Source organism: Lissotriton vulgaris, chromosome 8, assembly GCF_964263255.1.
Source record: "Lissotriton vulgaris chromosome 8, aLisVul1.2, whole genome shotgun sequence".
NCBI classification, from domain to species: Eukaryota; Metazoa; Chordata; class Amphibia; order Caudata; family Salamandridae; genus Lissotriton; species Lissotriton vulgaris.
This window is the reverse complement of record NC_141696.1, coordinates 1357116758-1357132056: the sequence shown is the minus strand read 5'-3', so window position 1 is coordinate 1357132056 and position 15299 is coordinate 1357116758. Positions and strand designations below refer to the sequence as shown.

At 42.1% G+C, this 15299-nt stretch overlaps 1 protein-coding gene across 1 annotated transcript in view; it reads right to left on the bottom strand.

Moving 5' to 3' along the window:
• The window catches only part of MRE11 (MRE11 double strand break repair nuclease), a 468980-nt gene that overhangs the window by 56283 nt on the left and 397398 nt on the right, over positions 1-15299 (bottom strand). The window contains exon 17 of the mRNA XM_086935305.1: positions 8822-8880. Coding sequence (XP_086791431.1) covers positions 8822-8880 — 59 coding nt within the window. The remainder of the gene's footprint in view (positions 1-8821; positions 8881-15299) is intronic.

Here is a 15299-nt window from a genome sequence, read left to right as displayed (position 1 = left end):
TTTCAACAGTTCACAGCCAATGAGCTGCGCGCTCGTGCTTCTAACCCCTCAGCCAATCACATGTCAGAATTCTCAAATATCGATATCTGTAAAATTTCATATTTCTCAAAAACTACTGAACACATTTACACCATTTAAAGAAAAGTGTTCTTTCTGGACCATCACCTTTCTCCCTGCCAAATATGCTGTAATTCCATTCAGCAGTTTCACCTATAGTCTTCTGTAAAGTTTCATATCGAAACTGGAATTAGAAAGTACGTTTTGGGACCCCCTTTTTTCTCAGCCCCTCCTACACCATTCACACCCAACCTTTCAATATAGGACCTAATCAAAAAAAGAGAAACTTTTTGGATAGTTTCATAAAGATTCGTCAAAAAACGCCAAAGGTATAAGCACATACAGGGCTCCAGGAGGGAGGCCGCGCAACCCCCCTCCCGACATGCATGAAGCCCTGGGACTGTGCGGACCCCAGCGGGCCCCCGCAACCCCTGCGAGTCCCCTGCTATTTTTTAAGAAATGCCCCCGGAACCTAGCCATTCCAAGGGCCACATTAAATTAAAACGCGCGACCCCAGCGCAAATTCCGCCATTTTTTTCTTTTTTTAAAATACTTTTTTGGGCCCTAGGGGTCCTTCTAAGACCACTTGAGCAGGCCTAGGAGGTTAGGGTGTTTCTACCCTGCCCCCTTCCCTTGTTTTATACCTTTGTTTCTCCGTTTTCAGGTGACTTGCTTCTACCGAGCCACAAGATGGCTGCCAACACTTCCTGGTTTCCACTCCTAGCAGCCAATCACAGTGAAACTCGCGCACAGACTTATGCTCCGCCCAGATATCGAAACTTTTATTTTTCTAATTTTTCAGCAACTACTGAACGGATTTACACCATTTTTATTTTAAAAAAGGTCGCTTTCTTACCCAAGCACTACCTTTCTGCCACATTTGAGGTAATTCCGTTTAGTAATTTCGGCTGTAGCCTTGCCCTAAGTTTCCTATGGGAAATTGATTTTTTGACTCTTATTTTTTTAATTACTCAAAAACTACTCAACAGATTTACACCATTTAAAAAAAATGTTGCTTTCTGAACCAAGCTCTACCTTTTTGCCAAATTTAATGTAATTCTGTTCAGCAGTTCGGGCTGTAGCTCGTGGCAAACTTTCCTATGAAAATTAACATAGAGAAAAGGAGTTTTGGGACCCCCCCTTTTTTCTCAGCCCCTGCTTCACGAATCACCCCCAAACTTTCAGGATAGCTGACCTGGATAAACTTTTTTTTGGGAGAATTTCAGGAAGATTCGTCAAATGACGCCAAAGTTATTAGCAAATCAAAAAATGCTTTTCCAATGGAAACTAGGTTCTAACTATAACTACCTACTGCCAGACACACACACACACACACATATATATATATATATATATCTTACTTATATTCTCCTCACTTCGTCCTTCACGATGGAAGTCACGGCACAGCAGACAGGTAGACTTTAACAAAAAGTTCTTTATTTACACAACATGTGCAAAAATAACATGCATTGATTAGGATGGCCTACGTGTTTCCGCTACTGCTAGCCTTCCACTGGACCATAGAGTCCCTGGAGTCTAGACCATTTTTAAAGTGCAAGGTGCAGTACAAAACCCCCTTTTCCATTTCCATTGTGTGTCTAGACTGTCAACCTTGCTTGCAGGTAATGGCATAATGGTACTCGCCATTTTCAAGGTGTTTTGTATTTCTTTATGTTTCTAAAAAATATACATATTATATTTACAGTGAAGTACTCGTAAATAATTTACAGTGTATGTAGTCTACCCCTATATATTTACAAACTATATACATATTCCGACAGATGGGAGAGGGTGTTTTCCCGACTAGATGTTATTCTAATATATATATATATATATATATATATATATATATATATATATATATATATATATATATATATATATATATATATATATTACCTACTGGCTATCGCCAGTAGGTATATATAGTTAGAATTTTTTCTCTATGGGACTTTTGAAAATTCTATGTCTAATAACTTTCGCGTTTGTGGACGGAATCGGCTGAAATTTTCAGGAAAATGGCACATTTTGTTTCTGAGCAGCCCCTGAAAATTTGGTGGGGTTTCGTCAAGGGGGGGCTGAGAAAAAAGGGGGGTCCCAAAACGCGTTTTTCCCATTCATTTTTCCATAGGGCGGTTGGACTCACTTTTAGCTCGAACGGCTGAATGGATTTGCACGAAACTTGGCAAAATTGTAGGGACTGTTAGCCCGATGTGCCTTTGCTAGGTCTCAATATATGTGCTCCAGTAGTTTTTGAGAAATTAACGTTCAAACCAAGATATATATCTGTAACAGCGCTCTGGGCAGCGATCCGGTCCGCTTACTTTTCGCTTATCGGAACTTTGCGCGCAGAAAGCTGATTGGCTCTCCGGTGTCTGTCAACATTCTAAACAGTCCGGAGCGGCCGCCATCTTGTCTCTCGGTAGGATCGAGAGAGAAGAAGAGGTGGAAAACGAAAGGGGAATTTAATGAAAGGGGGCAAGGTATCCCCCTCTTGACCCCCTAGGAATGTTGTTGGGGTTATTAAAGGGTCCCGTGGGGAAAATAAAAAAAAAATGATTTTTCACGGTAGAAGCGCGGCCGCGAACTGGTAGCGAAACGGGAATTCGCCATTTTGTGCTTCGTTAATTAAATTACTAGTTATAAGTGGGTGCGGGAGACGTATCCTAATCCCCTATGTTTCCTGAGGGTGGCTGAGGAGGCTGATATATGTTGATACATCTCTTCCAGCGGCTGTGCGTGAGCTTTTTTTTTTTTTTGCTGCGTGACAGTCCGGAGCGGCCGCCATCTTGTCTCTCGGTAGGATCGAGAGAGAAGAAAAGGTGAAAAACTAAGGGGGAATTTAATGAAAGGGGGCAAGGTATCCCCCTCTTGACCCCCTAGGAATGTTGTTGGGGTTATTAAAGGGTCCCGTGGGCAAAATAAAAAAAAATTATTTTTCACGGTAGAAGCGCTTCACGGGCCGCGAACTGGGCCGCAAACTGGTAGCGAAACGGGAATTCGCCATTTTGTGCTTCGTTAATTAAAGTACTAGGTATAAGGGGGTGCGGGAGACGTATCCTAATCTCCTATATTTCCTGAGGGTGGCTGAGGAGGCTGATATATGTTGATACATCTCTTCCAGCGGCTGCGCCATCTTGCCTTTTTTCGAATGCCACAATTTTGTCGTGCACGGCAGCCATTTTAGATGCCAGGCTGGTCCCAGGCTATCACCTAACCCTGCGGATGTAGTTTATGGCCCCAGCTGTAGAGAATTCAGACATGCCAATCCTCCTGATTCAGGCGTGTGAGTACTGATTTCAGTGCTAGTCTCCCGCCTCCCGATTTCTGCAAGCAAAAACCCGGGGGCATATTACGAACAACTAGCGATAATTTTTGTCTCTAACTTGTTTAGAGACAAAAATTATCGCCGCACATCGGCGATTTTTATCGCAGATAAACCTTGCTATTATCGCAGAAAAGTCAGCGATATTCATGTATTATCGATCTAATGCTCTTAGCCATGTTATCCACCTCCCATTGGATAACATGGCTAAGAACTGCTCAGGGCAGGTGAAAAGTCAGCGATATTCATGTATTATCGATCTAATGCTCTTAGCCATGTTATCCACCTCCCATTGGATAACATGGCTAAGAACTGCTCAGGGCAGGTGTTAGATTTTGGAGATATTCGCGCTTAGCGCGAATATCTCCAAAAGTTGGTAATAGAAGGTAGCGATGTTAGGGACTGTTTCCAGTCGCTAACATCTTGGCACGCCACTTTGCATGTCATTAGTGATAAGTATCACTGACATGCAAAGCGGGGCCCAAGATGGTCGCTATCTCCTTTTAGCTGTCACTAACTGGTGTTAGCGACAGCTTGGTAATAGGGAAATAATTTTATCTCCGCTTTCATGGCTTTTAAAGCCAAAAAAGCGGAGATAAACCCCCTTGATAATATGCCCCACGATTCCTTGGGGGTTTCAGCTGACAGGGCTTGGTATTGTGTTACATGGTAATTTTTCCATGAAACGTCAGAGGGTCGATGCAGGGGTTCTAGAAGAGGTGATAAACCATTTAAGCCTCATGAACAAGCGCATGGTCTTTTAAAGATTTGTGAAGTACTCGGGGCGGCGGTGTGTGTGTGCCCTCTTTCAGGAGCGGGCGGGGGGGCACTGCCAGCAACTTGCCAGGTCAGGTAGTGTTCAACACGTGCATCACCCTTTCTCTGCCTGCTATTGCGCTCCATGCTTCGGAAAGGTAAGAAAAAGAACGTGCATTTGACTTTGAAATGTCCGATCCTGCAGCAGCACACTTCCAAAGCCCACACATGACAATAACCCGATTCAAGGCCCCATTCACCCGTTTTTAAAAAAATAGATAACACTCCAACAAAGTAAGGTTATAAAACTTTATTAACTACTAACTTTAACGAACGGAACAAAAACTAAAAACATTTAAACATTTCTCAACACAAAAAGCAACAATGGTTAGAAGCTGTCTTTTGTGCGAATAGTCCCAAGGCAGCACAACGTGCAGAGTTCTGGACGGCACCCAGGTGATGTCGCCTGGGTGCCGCACTGGTTTAGGGATCCTACAATGCTGCTCCGAAAATTGGCGTGGGGCGTCCCGGGTGGGGCGGGGGGAGGCCTCGTCAGTAGCGGTCTGTTGTGCGAATAGTCCCAAGGCAGCACAACGTGCAGAGTTCTGGACGGCACCCAGGTGATGTCGCCTGGGTGCCGCACTGGTTTAGGGATCCTACAATGCAGCACAGAAAAACAGCGTGGGGCGTCCCGGGTGGTGCGGGGGGAGGCCTCGTCAGTAGCGGTCTGTGTCCAGTGTCACATGGCTGACACAACATGTACGACAGGCACCGCGGTAAAGGTGCTTCCTGGTACGTTAACCGGGCAGCTAACCGGCAGCGTAACGGGAGTCCGACATATTGTGTTTTTTGAACGTTTGTGATATGTGCACGTGTGGATTTTGTCTAATTAAGGTTAAAAAAATATATATATATCTTTAAGCGTGTTTTGGCGCGCTTACGTTTTGGGTTTGGTTTGCGCTGCAGAGACGATACGTCACGGTTATGCGATGCATCATGAGGCGTCTCACGGGCTACGTGATACGTCACTTAATAAAGAATATATTTTACAGCTATAGATATTAGCTTTTAAAAAAACAATGAAATTCACAGAAAAAAACATAGGTTATAGACCATATATAGTTAGGAATTTGCATTTACAAAACCTTGAAAATTCACTGAAAAAACCATAGGTTATAGACCATATATAGTTAGGGATTAGCATTTAAAAAACCTTATTTTATTTGCACAAAACCATTGAAATTCCATATATAGTTAGTTGCACTAACTATATATCGCGGACCCGCAATCCACTGCTAATGATGTCACATATTACATCATTCATGACATGGTCAGTGACATCACTGATGACATCACTGATGACATCTCAAATGACATCACTGATGACATCACTGATGACATCTCAAATGACATCACTGATGACATCACTGACATCTCATTTGACATTACTGATTACATCACTGATGATATCATTTATGTGATAATACATCTTCAGACTCTAATATAACCTTAGATACACTCAGTGTAAACAGGCACTCACAGACTGTCACACATCCATGGAGTTACTCACACACCTAGTCAGTCATGCAAAGAATCAATCACACCTCCATTTCCTCAACTATACAGTTATACACACCTTACTTATTCAAACATATACTAACACATATTTACTCTCTTATACAATCCTTGATACAAGTTCACAATGATTCATACAGCCACTCTCACATTCACTGGCTCTTATGTTCAGTTATTTATATATGTCAACTCTCACATGGAGTGTGTTTTACATATGTACTTACTTTGACATGTAGAACTGAGATATCCATTCACTCACCAATATACTCATGCACACAGTCAACTGTCCATACAGCTGTTTCTACATGCACTTTTGAAGCCATACACCTAGGGAATCAACTGCTCACACATCTATGCACAGAGTTATACACCTCCCAGCCACCCACACACATACTCAGTCTCCCATACAAATACTTGGGCAACCATTCAATAACCCATATAGTTACTGATATAGCTACTGATTTAAACATGCAGCAGTTTACAGAAGAACATAAATAATGATTGCCAAATTAAGACACTTTAATCACTAACCCATGCACTCAGTGAGACACATTTAATCATTCTCTCATACAGTCAGTCATGCACCTACTAAATCCTTCATCCAGACACTTATACATCCACTCATTCTTCAATATGTAAGACATATTTTAACTTTACAGAAGCATACAGTCACTGGGTGTTGTCATCAGTGATGTCATCAGTGATGTCATTTGAGATGTCATCAGTGATGTCATCAGTGATGTCACTGACCATGTCATGAATGATGTAATATGTGACATAATTAGCAGTGGATTGCGGGTCCGCGATATATAGTTAGTGCAACTAACTATATATGGAATTTCAATGGTTTTGTGCAAATAAAATAAGGTTTTTTAAATGCTAATCCCTAACTATATATGGTCTATAACCTATGGTTTTTTCAGTGAATATATATATAGATAGATAGATAGATAGATAGATAGATAGATAGATAGATAGATAGATAGATCGATCAAAACAATACCCTTTCAGGTATAGAGTGATGCATAAATTATGCAAAAAAAAGAAGCAGAGAACTCTGGGTAGTTCTCAGGTTTAGGTGGAAAGCAGCTCCTGTATAAAAGCACCCTCAGCACCAACAACACTCTAGATCTTCTCACCGCAAATGTCTGCTTTTCTATCAAAGTCTTAAAGCATAGGATTAGCACTGTGCCATCCACTCAGAGATAGAAAGGGACAAAGTATTTTGCCATTTCCACAGCAAAGTCTTTAAGCATAGGTCTAACCCATTGCTGTCCATGCCGAGCTGTATAATGACAACAGACATTTACCACTCCAGGCACAGTATTACAGCTTTGAATTGGTAAAATAAAAACCAAGCCAACCTGAAATGATTAACAGCAACCCCTGAGACAGTGTTTCGCTCTACTTAGAGCTCTGCGGGGAGGTATACTTTGTCCACACACAAGGGAGCACCCCAGTATAAATCAAAATAATATCCTTTCAGGCATAGAATGACACATAAATTATGCAAAAAAAAGCAGAGAATGCTGGGTAGTTCTCAAGTTTAGGTGGAAAGCAACCCCTGTATAGAGCACTCTCAACACCTGGGACACTCTAGATCTGCTCACCTCAAATGTCTGCTTTTCTATCAAAGTCTTTAAGCATAGGATTAGCACAGTGCTATCCACGCCGAGATAGAAAAGGAAAAAGTGGTTTGCCATTTCTACAGCAAAGACCTTAAGCATAGGACTAGCACAGTGCCAACTTAGTCAGGAAACTTGCTATATATACATATGACTTCAAAGTTGGTGGATGTGAGTATTGTAAACCTATGCTTACCTTTATATTAATTGTCATTATATTTGTGTAGACAATATTATAGAATGTCAACATTTTTATCCTCAATACTCAGACGTACAACTGTAAAGCCAGACTTTGCCTGGTGTAAAAATTAAAAAGAAATCTTAAAACGCCTAAAACGAATGCAAAAGAACAAAATAAAACAATTAAGTGAATGGCATTTCCTAGTGTATGTTCATATAGAAAGAAACATTTTATTGAAAGGCGCCCTTACAGAGCTCATTCGAAATTGATTTGTGGCCCTGCAACCAGTCATTTAGGCACCACCTGGCTTACACGGTATAGTAATAATAATTTCCAGAATCAGACAGGCAGCTGGTAATATTTAAGACCATCAAATTGAAACCCCATATATTGGAGTTCAAACAAGCTACAGAAACAATGGAACAAAACGGTACTTGTTGTCGGGACACAGTTCATGTTGAATTCATTGACTTTAATAGAAATGAAAACGAAACCAGAAAATACCCTTCACGACCTGATTCTGGAGCAGGGTTAAAAAAAGAAAAAGAAAATACCCTTCAACTCTGCTTCTACCAGGGCCATCAAAACTTTGGCCTCAAAACGCAGATACATGCAGATATTCAGAATAAGCACTAACTGCACCAACTGTGATCTATCCTATGTGGATGTTTTGAACATTGTAAATGTCCCTGCAGAACAATGTTGGACACCTCTGGCCAAAGGAAGAATGTATTTTAGGTAGGACGCAAGCATAGTTCATCTGCATTGTTTTTTGTCTGCATTTCTCAGGGCCTTGAATATATTGGGTTGCAAGGGACTCGCACATAAAGGGTCTTTGCTTGTTCGGCATATGCCACAATAACACATAATCATTGAAAAGGGCCTATTCACACCCCAAAACTAATGCATAAAGTAATTAAACTGAATATACGAGAAAAACAAATTAACAGAAAAAAGTGCGTTGCATCTCCCAACATTAAACTTAGCGTTCAGTCACTTTTCACTTTACAACTATTCTCTGCAAAAAAAAACCCGTTAAAACCAAAGAATAGATAACGACATCAGTACAATTTCTCAGAAGACTTCTCAATTAATCTAAGAGCAGAAGCAGCTCGTTAACACTGCAGGAATCTGAAGGGGGTTAGCCTCCGAGGGCAACGAGTGTAAAATGGAGTGCAGATCTCTGTGCGTGCCCTGCACTGCAATACGCGACGCCCATTAAAACGAAACGATTTATCAAGGGAATTCAATTTGTTATAATGTCTTTCTTGGTTATCACCCGCTGCAGGTTAAAAGGTTTACCTCGGAGTAATTTCTGGACGGAATACTTCTGGAGGAAGGTTGTCTTGACGATTTAAAGGCTAAAAAGAAACGGATGTGATTAAAAATTATGACACAAAAAACCATAATTGCATGAGTAGATAACAGTACTTTACAAGCAAACAATTGATATAAACAGCAGAGTAGCATCTGCATATAAATGCAGTACAAATGGTTTTGCAGCTCATTAAAATACACATTTATATAAACCTATAGGTTTTAGCAGGACCAAAAACAGAATGTGGCAGTACCAGGACTGCAATTAGCACCATTACCCTAGGAGATCTTTGTGCCACTTGAAAATGAGGAATAATGTGCAAAAATCGAACTTACCACTCAGTATTACTTCCCCAAGCGTAATTTGCTCTGAATATGGAACCAAAGGCAAGCATCATATGGGCAAGCGACTTACCGTTGATAACGATCTTTCTGGTGGATAGACTGACCACAGATGTCTTACCTTTAGAATATCCTCACTCAGGCAATAGACTGGATCCGGAAGATTTGTCAGCATAGCCCTGCATGCCGGTAGGTGGTGGTGTGTGGCCTTGCATCGACTCTGCTTCACCCCAGAACCGACAGCCAAAGCCGCACGTAAGCGCTACCCAAGCACGCTGACATTCGTTTCTTTCTTGCATCCTCGGATGCTGGGCTCTGAAAACGATTATTCCTGCCGCTGTGCAAATCTCGAACAAGGACCTTTTAGCCGGAAAAGAGTCCATACCACAGACCGGGGAGGAGGGAGGGCCATGAGGAATCTTCAGTTAGGAGAATCCACCAGAAAGAGAGTTACCAAAGATAAGCAACTTGCTCTTCAGATGCATACTTCTAACTATACGTTCCTCGCCTTTAGAAAAGGTTTCGAAACAGTATCCCCCACGGTGGTGAGTCTGTGGAGTGACTCAGACCAAAATGTCCAGCCGGACTGAATGGCCAAAACCTCTTACCCATCGGACCTGGCTGCCAAGTCAAATAAACTTTATTTGAATTTCATTTGAATCCATAAAAATATATTTAACAATAAATACATGGAATCGTGCATTAACTAATCATCATTCTAATACATTAAAACATTGTTTAAAAATTATATCGACCTCAATAGGTACTAACAGCGAAACCTTCTTCAGGAGTCTTGCAGCCCCGGAGCACATAAATACCTAAGGTGCAAACGTAAGGAACAATGATCCTCAGTAAAATCATAGGCATTCTTTAAAATTATACATGTACAGGAAGGGGAACTAAATAGATACTTTGACCACAACAGAACCTTACTATTTAATCCTTTTCATATCGGATCTCATCAAACTGATAGAGATCTTTCTTCTCTTCAATGCTTGTGAGATAAAAGCAGATACAGACCGACAAATAACACCCCTATCAAGACAAATAACACCACTATCAAGACAAATAACACCACTATCAAGACAAATAACACCCCTATCAAGACAAATAACACCACTATCAAGTCAACATAGAACTTTAAAAGCGACCTGATAAAATAAGAAATTTTCATTTCATAGGGTGGAAATATACAAAAAATCTACTAATGCCAACATAGAACTTATAAAACAAGATGAAATGTACGTTTGATGTGGTAGCCATTCCACCACATGGGCTATTGGGTAGATTTTTTTTGTCCATGCCTCCTTTTGAGGGAATACGACTAATTGATGCAAACTACCCAGCCGTATTGGGACCTGGCTGTCAAGGCAATAATGCTTTGTGAATGTGCGCACTGATGCCCACGTCACAACCGGACACATATCCAGGACGGGCACTCTATGTGCCAGTGCAGTGGTAGCAGTCTTGGTCATGGTGGAATAGGCCCTCAACCCTTTTGCAGTCTGCTTCTTGCCTACCATGTACCATATGTTGAGGCAGAGGACTACCCACTTTGACATTGTCCTTTTCTGCACTCCTTTTCATTTCTTTGTCCACGAAAATCAGATTGTTCACGTAATGGTCTTAAGTGGGATCGATGTGAAGCACAAGGCAGTCTCTGGGTACAGCTGATAGAGTCTCTCCTCCTCTTTAAAGGGTGAGACAGGGCAAAGAACGCTGAGGGTGATGCATCACTCAACAAGAAAAACGAGTCATGAGTTTTGGCAAAAAGTCTGCCCTAGTCCTCAACATGAATTAATCTGGGAAACACTGGTGTATGCAGCTGCATCGAAAGAACTTGGAGTTCGCTCACACAAACAGCTGAATCTATTACGACAAGGAACACTATGTTCAGTGACAGGAAAGGTAGAAGACAGCTGTGCATAATGAAAGTTAGGACGAAATTAAGATCCCTCTATAGCATCACAAAGTGGTTGGTGGAAAATATATGTGGCATACCTTTTCTAAACCACATCACAACCAGTGATTGAAACAAGAAAGGCTGGTCTGGTAAACATAAAAAGACAAAAAGGTCCGACAAATACCTTTCAATAGTGCCCATTTCAAGTCCCTACTGGGCCAGAGATCACATAAAACATCAGAAAGCTTGACTTGCACTGAGTCTGTATTGCGGGTGCCATACCAAGCCACAAATGTATCCCAGCATTCGGCGTAAACAGACTTTGTTGAGGGACGCATGGTGGCAAGGATGAAATTCACAACTTTGGGAAGGAGACTGAATGCATTCAGTGGTCCGTGCTCAATCTCCACACACGGAGGAGTAGATTGTGCAGGCTTAGGTACAGAATCCTGACCCGCTCATCAACAGTGAACAGAGGACAGATGTTTATGTCCAGATGTTCCAGGTACCACACTATCCTGGCCTAGTCCTCAGGCACGAAGATAACTTGGGCCCAGTCGTTCCTGATCTTTTCAGGACTGAGGACAGTTGAGGCAGAGGAGGAGGAAAGCCAACCACAGAAGTCCCATGCTCCACTCTAGCTGGAATGCATCCCCAAGGGAGAGCATATTTGGAAACTTCAGCATGCACAAGTTTAACACTGAACGTTCTCAACTGTAATGATAAGATCTAGCCAGGGTTCTTCCCATTGCTGGAAGATTTCCTGTGCCACTTAGGGATATAAACGTCATTTATCATCCACCAGGCACCGCCAGCTGAGTTCATCTGCCCTCATGTTCAAAGATCCTACAAGGTGGTTCACGATGAGGGAAATGCCTGACGTTCTAGCCAGCTCCAGAGATGAAGAGCCTCTTGGCACAGGATCCAGGACTCCACCCTGCCCTGGTTGTGGCTGTACCACTGGGTGGTTGTGCCAGTGAAAACCTGAACTAGTCTCCCTTTGATGGCTGATCGGAAGGCTTTTAGTGCCAGACGAATGGCCCACAATTCCAACAAGTTTGTCTGGAGTCAAGCCTCTGCCGATGACCAGAGTCCTGTGATCACCGCCTTACCCCGGCAGTGAAGCGTCTATTACCACCATCAGCTCTGGGTGGTCTGCTGCTAGTCCAATAGCGGTTGAGCAGCCATCACTGCAGATCTTTTGCATAGAATCAGATAGATTCACCTGGTACAGGGCCAACCAGGTTCCACTGAAGAGCCTGCATATGCCACATGCATAGTCAGCAAGCAGGATGAAGAAGAACAAAAGGCCCAGAAACCCCAGAGTTACTGGGCTCATGGTGACGGAGGAAATGCCAAAATGTGGACCTTATACAGAATGGCTCAGATGAAAAGGAGACCCTGCGAAGGAGTCAGGTGTGATTTTGGCACATTGCTAGTGAATTCCAATGATGTCAGTAGGTTTGGACTTCTGGAGGTGGTCTACAACTGACTGTGGCAAGCATGCCTGCAATAGCCAGTCGTTGAGGTAGGGGATAAATGTAATCTCTGACCCCGAAAGCTGTGCTGGGACCAGTGCCCTTACTTTAGTGAACAGCTGAGGGGCATTGGTGAGGCTGAAGTCGAGAATGCCAAATTGAAAATGCTCCTGGCATACTTTGAACCACAAGTAGTGTCTGTTGGACTGCAGGACTGGAGAAAATGTCTCATCCTGCCTCTCACAGGATGGTTGTGTGCAAGTCGCTTGGAGGTTGTTGCCAAGTGGACGGATGACTGGGAAGTTTGTTGACCCTGGTGGCCTGGATGTTGTCTGCTTGATCCCGGACCCTGAAAGGACTTGGGTGCTTCTTGCCTCAGTGCTGCTGGTAACAGAGGAAACAACTGGAGTTTCCTCTAGCGAGGGGAAACTGCTGAGAAAATAACCTAGCAGGAGTAGAAAGGCCAACAAAAATGCATTGCGGCCCATCTCTCTTAAAGATGTTCCAGGGCTGAATCAGCCTTCTCCCCGAACAGGCAAGATCCAGAGAAAGGCTTGTCCATGGACAATGCTTGTATGTCACCAAGAAAGCCTATGGATCTCATCCACAAGTGACATAGGAACACAACTGTGGAGTTATCTTACATACAATGGAATGTTGAGCCTGTTGCCAGGCTGGAATGTTATACTTTGAAAAGCTTTGTATTTCCTAGTAGCTATTAAGCTAAGCTGGAGGTACCTGCGGTTACTCTTCAATAAAGATACCTTGTTTTCACAATCTGCATGAAATCGGATTTTAACATTGGCGACAAGTTGACCATGATCTGCCCAGGGGGCACACAACCAGTACCTCCACCCCTGGATGAATTTACTACTAAAAGGATTACTACTAAAAGACCCATTACAAGTTTACTACAGCTTACTACAAATGAACTTCTGCATACTATTGTGAGTACTTTCTTTGCACAATCATCTGTTGGCTAACTGTTTCCTGTATGCTGTGACTATGATTCTACTCTTTGCTGTGTGCTGTGAGCACGATTCTACTCTTCACCTCATGAGATTACTCTTCGCTGTATATTGACTGGCTGTGATATCGATTGGCTGTGATATCGATTGGGTCGTTAGTGAATCAAATTTCACATGTTCAGCCTGCAAATTCTGTTTCTGCAGTGGCGTTAAGTGTGTGCCTGAGACTGAACCTATTGTGGAAAATACTGAACATAGAGATGGACTGCGTAAATAATTAACTGAACTGCATGCCAAATCTCGGGAAGTTTTTGACAGCGTAGAAGTTGCGTGTCAGACATCTACAGGCTGTGGAAATGGATGTCTTGTGACGTTTTCAGCATTGCAAATTTAATTGAGAGTTATGTTTCAAGTGTTGAGAAACTTTGACAGCGTTGCTGTTTAGGTGAGGATTATGTGCCAAGCTGTGGAAATAACCATTTTATAACGTTTTGATAAACATCAAGCTTTGAAAATAAACATAAAACGTTTTAGAACGCTTACTGACTTGCTTGAGGCTGCATTGAAAACGCGCTTCCCGTGTTGAAGCTCCATTCTTCACTCACGCTGTCTCACGTTTTTCATTGTAACGAAGCCGAGAGATTGCATCTTTTCCAAAACGTTTTACGATTACAATATCGACCTCCAGGGAAAAACAATTCAACTAGGAACTTAACTGAACATTTCTTCAAGCAACAATTTGGTTTGTTATTTTAAGTTTTTATTTTAATTTATTATATTAACTTATTGCTTCATTTAACCTTTGCTTTCTTACAGGTGGGACTGATCTTGAGATTGTATCAAATAATTAATATGGCTGATAAGGTATTATCTGCACCACCAACTTTTCTCCCTACTTCAGGTGATCCTGGTATTCTTTGGAAGGATTGGGAAAAGTTATTTTTAACTTACATCCTTGCTACTGGAGCAGATAAGTATGGGCCTGTGCGTAGGCAAACAATTTTACTTCACCATTTAGGTGTTGAAGGACGTCGCTTATATGAGGACCTTCCTGAAATCTCTTTAGGGATGGGTGATGGTCGACCAAGCAATGTCTATGAGATGACTATACAGATGCTAGATTCATGATTCACCACTAAAGTGAATGTTGTGCTAGAAAGGCATACTTTTTTGTCGTAAGCAAAAAATAAATGAAGATATTGGGACATATGATGGCGCTTTGAGAGGTCTTTCACTAACTTGCCGCTTTGAGGTTTTGAGAGATTCTCTATCATGAGATGTACTAATAACAAAAAAGTACGAGAGAAACTGCTTATTGAGGATCCAATATTAGATGAAGCGATTCAGATTGTCAAAGGTTTAGAGCATACTGATTTGTGGATAAAAGAAATGGAAAATTGTAGTAATTCCATAATACCGAAGGAGCAGGTTGCCAAAGGAGGTGAAGTTCATGCATGTGTGGATGAAACTAAAGTAGGGAAAGTAGGGAAACAGTTTAGCAAACCTCCTAGTAAGTTTCCCAACAAATTTAATAACACTCCTCGTGCAAATGCTGCTACTCTATGTGCTATAGTTGTGGTGCTCCTGGGTAGCTTCCAGTCCCAAATATATGTCTAGAAATGTGTTATGTGGGGTTTGTGGCAAGAGGGGTCATCTTGCCAACGTTTCCAGGACCAAGACTCAATTTGGGCAAATACAAGAAGTGGATCACATGTGTGAGAATGTTCAAGTGCTTGTGTTATGTATTGATGATTGCGATGTTTCCCAGGTTC